The 7,728-nt window shown below is 35.1% G+C and overlaps 1 protein-coding gene across 1 annotated transcript; it reads right to left on the reverse strand.

Annotated features, from left to right (window-relative positions):
- Positions 1 to 225: 225 nt before the first annotated feature.
- LOC149791489 (uncharacterized) lies at positions 226 to 7,728 on the reverse strand. Its single transcript, XM_089969209.1, has 2 exons — positions 7,648 to 7,728; positions 226 to 3,436 (listed from the first exon to the last, which is right to left on the reverse strand). Exon 2 carries the CDS (start codon positions 3,361 to 3,363, stop codon positions 2,743 to 2,745), a length of 621 nt encoding a protein of 206 aa, XP_089825335.1. The 5' UTR covers positions 3,364 to 3,436; positions 7,648 to 7,728; the 3' UTR covers positions 226 to 2,742.

Genomic DNA, 7,728 nt, shown 5'->3' on the forward strand with positions numbered 1-7,728 from the left:
AAGAGTATCAGGAAATTAATAATGTATGGTAAAGCTACGTGAATCACCAACTATGTTTCTTCGACAAGGTTACATAACTCAATTTTCTCTCAATAACACCCACAGCTCCCTCTCGCTCTCTTTCTATGCATATATATATATATATATATATATATATATATATATATATATATATATATATATATATATATATATATTGTGTGTGTGTGTGTGTGTGTACAGAAAGTTATATACAGAGAGACATATTTGTTGATCCAGAAAGGATAAGCTTGCTATTGAGCACACATCGATGGGAAACAGTTGAAGCACATAAGAAATATACAAACATCACGAGTTTCAGTAGGAAGACTTATCTACAATATCTACATCCATTGTTTTGGAAGTGACAACGACCAAGACTGAGTCCAGTAGTATAATACTCGATTGGAAAAGATTTACAGTGTAACTGACTGTCAAATTCCAACATAGCAGCGTATCTTAATATCCAGCAGTTGGTTATTGTCACTGTTCTACCTTACGCGGACGGTACCTGGCGGCCGTGCTAAGAAATATATATATATATATATATATATATATATATATATATATATATATATATATATATATATATATATATATATATATATATACACGGGTATCTGCTCTTGAATAGTGTACCAACAAAAAAGTAAACTAGGATTATAAAATCAAGCACGTAAACACGTATTGATTGTACACATATTTCAAAACCAAACGACAAAAGTCACATCTAAATAGCATAATCACTATTCGAAATAGCATAAAGCAGAAAATTTAATCAAACCTTATTTTAACAAAACGGTTATAATACACCGTTCAAAGCATAAATATTGAGCTATACGTATTTACAATGGAAACGAGTGCAAGTAAAATGTGTTTTGTATTTTACGTGCACTTCAACCAACGAGTATATATGTCGTCTTGCATTGTAGACACGTTTTCTTATTATAGCATGTAATAGTCCTATGGCTCGCAAGGTGTTTAACAGAATCGGACGCCGTATGACAGCGAAAGAGATTGTAAACAAGGCGAATCTGCTTGTATTCCCTATCAACACAAAGGAGACCACTATCTAAATACATTTATAAGAGAATATTTACATTCCAAATATACAATAACTAACTTCACAACCCACAGATTTCATTGGGAAGTGGCAGCAAAACTCTATTTAAATTCTAATAGATATTCTCTTATTGATGATGTAATACATGTTTCTGTACAGAAAATGAGTTTGTCAGCGACGACAGATATAATTTTAAGTGAAAGTGCGCTGCTTGAAATTTAAAGTATTGTGCCTTCTAAAATGATTACATTGGATGATGCTTTGCTCCAAACAAGAACTATGAAGTCCAAAAGAGCTGTAATGAGGGTCTGATAATTAGGATGGAAGGGAATAGCGTGTTCTGTATGCTTATACAGATAGCTATGGTTTGCACTGGTCTAGAACCTCTAAACTTCTTGTTTGGCTTAGTGTTGATGACAACAAGTTTGTGGATGTAAAATACGACGTGAATTCAAGTGAAAACTTATTAACTAATAGGAAACAATACGATTATAAGCAAAACCTCTCTGTAGCAAGAAAGACTTCGATTTAGAAATGTCCTCGTCATGTTAAATATTCACTAGTACGTCACACAAAACAACGTTAGATACATTTCGATTAAAAACTCTACAGGAGGAAGGTAACTTAAAAATCCCGGTCACTTCAACTATGAAGTAATCACTTACCCGCCCATCAAATGTTCTTGAAATAAAACAATTTGCTCATGTGGAGATATGCTTGTCAAATATTTGGCACTATTGTGCTATTTATAATTGCCGTATGTCTCACCACTAATTTTGAGATTTACTTTATTTCTGAAATGTTTCTGCAAAATCAATAATATAAGAGCATCTAATAAATCTATCTTGCAAATCATATTATCAATGATTTCATCTTATCTCCTATGATTGTACCCAAGGAATTGATCGTATGGCATGCCGGTTTGGCGGCAGAGAGAGCAATTTAACGTTGACCTAAATCATTCGGTCATCATCCACTTGTATGTGTATTTCACACATTGATTTATTCAAAAAATTGTGTTTGCAGCGATACGTTTGAACATCCATTGACATAACATGAACAATCTCTACCCTTTTATTTTACATCGCTATCCGTGACAACTTTTAAGCGAAAACGAGCAATGATAAAATGCAAACAAAACAACTGATATTGGTTTGATCGCGGCACGTGCCCTATCTAATGTTCATTTCACGAACGTCATGTCAAATTCATCACGTAATTAGGCAATGACTGCGCTTTTGAAACTGGGGTTAAATAGAGATAACTGTATTTACAGGTCGATCACAAGGTTTCGCGGTTAATTCAAACACTGTAATATTCCTAAGTGATTGCCGAGTCCATACGCAAAACACATTTTGCTGTGTATACATGTCGAGTCATTGTTGTGTTTTATGTTATGGCTGTTAATATGAAAACTGCTGAATTCATCTACACCACGAAACTATTTATCATATGGACCAGATCAGCAGTTTTTGATTAAATATCTACTTAATGATCAGCAATGAGGTCAGAAATGATGTCAGCTATGTCAAATCAAACTGGTTTGGTCATCTTTTTTCTTTACTTGGCGTATTTGTTTTGTAATTTTTTACATGTGACAAAGAGCGTAAAATCTATCAAAATGATGTCATTCAGAAATAATGTTCTTTCCTTTTAGCCATTTATAAAGTATGATCGCATATATCTGCATCTTTTGTTGTGGTATGGGTTATAGTATAATCATTGTCATCAAAAACAGAGCATGCATTATTGTATGTGTGATCAAATCCTTGATCTGAAGATTTGTTAGCTGTATTTGGCGTACGTTCAACGATAAAATTAGTCTTAGTATATATAGGATCCAGAGTACACTTAAAGTCCGGGTGACCATACGTTTCATCCAAATGTATTATGGCACTTGGGATTGTGCTGGCATAAGTATCATCCTGAAACTCATTTGTGTGGTTGTATGTGCTGTCAGATAAGGATTCCCTCGTTTCATACATTGTGTCATATTGGTAGTTGTTTTCTGTGTTGCCATCTTCACGGTTTTTGCCATCTATATCTGCCGCATGCGTTACATTGTTGCAATCTTTGTCCGGTAGTGAACCAGCCAATGAATAGACACATATAGCGTCTGAACCCGATATGTGTACATTGTGGCTTTGTCGCAGTCGTGTCTTTTCAACTGTGGCATACGCAGCTTGTACGTTGTAATATGCCGATTCGGACGTGTGATTTCTTGTTTCGTTTTGTTCCGTGGAAGATGTGATACTTTTGTCTTCGTTCTCTCTCTTCAACATTACACTTTTGGTTCTATTTGTGAGTGCACGTCTTCTCGTAGTCTTTGTCGTAGTGGCACAAGCCAGTCTTCTCCTGCGAATAATTAATAAAGCTCAATCTAAAGTTCATATGTTAATAAAGAACTATTTGATGACAGTTTGCGAAATAAATGTAGCAGGAAATACATTTTCAAGATAAACAATGTAGCTTTTGCATTCTTGCAAAATATGACTATATGACTACTTCGTCATATTAGTGAATGCTACTGTTGGTTTTCGGAACTGATCAAATCTAGCAATAAATCAATTTGTGTAATATTATTAGCGAAACTAATATTTTAAATTGTTTACGAGAGTTCATGCAGCATATATAATGAACTATAGTGTACAAGAGTGTGATTATGGTTGGATCGTTGGTATTTAAATCAGTTTTAGTCCAGTAAATATGAAAGTTGTCGTCAACGAATGATGACTGATTTAGTCATTGTTACTATATTTTTATATAATATAGCTTTATTGAAAATGAATAACTTAATAATATGTCAGTTAATTTCAGGCTATGCTAGCAAACATTTGTAACCAAATGCGAAAATCAAAATTATCCATCAAAATAGATTGATAACGAAATATGAATTCAGAAAATAAATGTAGATATTTAACAGTTTAATCTACACATTGACAGCATCTCATATTGACAAAAGTTTAATGAATCCATATATTACGCAAATAACATTTACATAAGGCCATATTTATTAAATTATTTCGTAACACTTTCCATGAACCTCTGAACACACAGACAGGTGAATATTATTCAGCGATTCCAAATACTGCTTAAATTCACTGATTTATCATGCTGCTATAGATTGTATGGCATGATAGTTACTCTGAGAGACTCGGCAATCAGGAGCAAAATTAAATGTTGCGTGTTCAACAATACCAAATGACATGTGTTAAAAGTCTAATTCAGTGGGTACTGATTACAAGTACGTTCTTATCGCTAAGCTCGGAGCATCCATTCAGAAATATCTCACAAAATGGAGACATCTAATAACGAACAGAATGAGCAGCTCAGTGAATCAAGATATGCCCACGTGACTGGATTAGACATTTGTCATCCCCGGTCAAGTAAATAACAACACACTTTCAAAGCATTACTTCAATTATAATCGCTAAGAACTCTTTTTTACAGGCAAATATAAATGGAAAATGTTCATTCATTACCACAAAGAACTAAACTCTCTCTTATACACACTTGTTATAATAAGTAGGAAGTTAGGTACTTTAAATTATGAACCGTCCTCACATCTACCTTTCCTTTCAAGCTTTTAAAAACAACTGCGTAACAGCTATGGCTTTCGTTTGATTGCCAGTCTTCATTTCCCTTAGCTGAGTGGTTCTTAAATCAATTTAAATTAGAAAACAAAGTGAATATTTTAAATAAAGATGTTTTGCAAATGATATATTATTGCGGAAGATGAAAATGAAATCATTAGGAACCTTGGGCTGTAGTGGAGACAAAATATGGACAGTAAAGACAACTTATTGTGGGTCTGAAACACTGTTAATTCTGAAGTGCTCGGTTCTGCAGAACACGATGAAATGTGTTGGTAAGATATTATATTCAGTGCAAGCACTGATGGACACACTGACTCTAAAAACCAAAGAGGAATGGCTCTGCTTTGCATCATTGTTTATTAGGTCAGTCGGGAGCAACGTTTATTTATAGACCTTAGGAATTAAAAGATGTTGACGCCATATTTTTGACACTCCATCCATCGTTTTTATTGCAGTATAGACTTTATTGTTCTAGCTCCTCCTTTGAGCATATAGCTGATATCGACAACACTAGTTACGGCATCGCAACTCGTGGTTGCCACCGAAAGAGTGCGATATATTGTGATGGAATCTACAGGATGTGATGAAATCGATTAAACTATCTATTCGATAAGCAACCTAACATTAACCCTCCTTAAGTTTTTTCTTACGGGTTGAACCAGTCTGATAGCTAATAGTGATTTAGTGAAGAGATAATGAGTGTCGATATATTGAAAACTATATTGTAATAAACCCTTCGGTGTGTTTATTCCTACATCGTTACATTAACCGCTTTTTCAGAAATTGTACAGGTATCTTTGGTAATATTTTGGAACGTTTTTACTGTAACCCTGCACCGTCCTTATTGTTAGTGGAAATATCGACATATGCTTTGGTCACCACAACTTGGGGATCTATTGGGTCATAATTTTATTATTGTCAATATCCAAGGTACAGACCATGTCGCAGGCCTCGGTTTTTTAACCGTGTCAGTGCTTCTGACTTGTAGTGCCCAACGGTTAGGTATTCTTTTAAAGATGTGACAGCTTTCTAGCAGCATCGTGGTTACCACAATGGCTCCAAGACCGTGTTCCTGATTGCCGGCCGTAATGTTTAAATTCCAGGGTACCCGGTGGGCTACTTGATCTACGGCATAACATACAGTAAATTTCGACCAACTGATCGATCGTCGTATCGACCAAATGCTTTAGAGCAATATCAGTATCATTGCCGTATTTCATTTTGACCACGTGCTGTTCGTCTACCTACGTTTGCACTTGGGGCTCCGAGTGGTCTGGTAGTCTAAAGCGCTCGCCGTTACGAATCATTGCCACATCACCTCTGTCAGGTGTGGCCAAAGTTCTTATGTGAGAAAGCTTGCTAGTAGCTTCCCGTAGGTCAATGGTTCCTTCCGGGGTTCCCCGGGTTCTTCCTCCATCACTTATACTTGCCGCCATGTATAGCCTATCATGTGCTGAAAAATGGCTTTAAACCTTACATCAACTACAACAACTTTAGCACCCACGGGTATTTATCGTCGGCTTACTCATTTGCGTTCGCGACTTGGCAGACTGCCTACCGTTTTGTGGTAGCAATTTCGGGTCGAATATTTCGGCCCGCCTGTTGACATGCTGACCTGCAACCTATCAAATGGTTTGCTATGTCACAAGCATTACATTGTATGGGACATCGCCGGCATGGTCTGTGGAGTCCATCGCAAACAGCATCGTCGGCTTCGCGATGTCAGCATACCCGTTCCTATATCGGGCAATATCTAGAATGGTTATGTTGAGTATGTATTCATGGATGGGCTTCACCTGGTGGTTATCAATGATGTAACGGGCGTTATCTAACAGCGCAGGGACAAGCGAAGATCCATGCCTTTTGATGATTATTCGAATTCTTTAGACTTTCTTTTCAGTATTTACATTGAGATAATGAAGTATGCAATATAACGAGATTATTTTAAAACTATTACGTGATTACATACATTTGTATCAAAACTATCCCATTTATTTCAACACGTCTTAAAAATCTTTTGCATATTAAATAGCATATGGAAAATATCAATTATATTCGCGATAGGTTCTGGTGAATGGTGAGTGTGAGTTTCTGTAACATGTTCGAAAACATACGAAAATGTGTTTTTTATGTGCAATTATGCAAAACTTTATATGTATTCTAAACGTTTCCTTGCAATGGTTTAAATGTACCTTACATGAAATTATTCAGTAATATTTGCACAAATAGCGTCTTGTAGAATGTGGAATATTTTCCCACATACTTGGTACTTTATTTCAATTAGTCACTAAATATTTCTCATTAAAATGTGTTTTTAATAAATGACAAGGGAAACAAATATACAACGCATGTACAACCTAGCCTATCTAACAAAATGAAAATCACTTTTGCCAATTATTAAGATGGTAGATGGGAGATATTCAGTGTAATCATGCATAATCAAGCTTCAGCCAGACCTAATTTGATATATACCGGCGTTAAGCTCTTTAACGTAAATATATAAATATATCTAAGATTGCTATATCTGTTGCTTTGTAACTTTAAATTTATTTTAACTGGCATAATTTAAAAATTTACTTACGTAGTTAATATTGATTTCTTTCGAATACAAATTACGATGTAATCTAATCTCATGTACATTTATAAAATGTTCCTTGAAATTATTCGTGACAGACTAATTGACTAATGCCACATCACTACAATAATAATGCAAAGCCTGTTATCGTTAACGAGAAACGTCTATTGTTTATTATTTATTCCATCTTATTTTTGTAGAAACGTCAATAGTAATCTGCGAGTCACATCAAATCTCGGAGATTGTATAGTTGGGATTGTTGTCTCATTATTATAGTTTCTTTCAATTAAAATTCAACCGAATCAATGAACTAATTGAAAACTTGAGAGGATATAAATGCATCTTTTAATTTATTGTGTGTGTTTTGTGGGAAATTATATGGGGTGGAGGAATACCTGTACACATATAGAGCTACCAGTGACGCTGCTCCGGAGGTTACAATACACCCAATGACGATACCGATGATGACTCCCACT

The sequence above is a fragment of the Sinohyriopsis cumingii genome, chromosome 9, assembly GCF_028554795.1.
Source record: "Sinohyriopsis cumingii isolate HCF-2022 chromosome 9, ASM2855479v2, whole genome shotgun sequence".
Classification (NCBI taxonomy): domain Eukaryota; kingdom Metazoa; phylum Mollusca; class Bivalvia; order Unionida; family Unionidae; genus Sinohyriopsis; species Sinohyriopsis cumingii.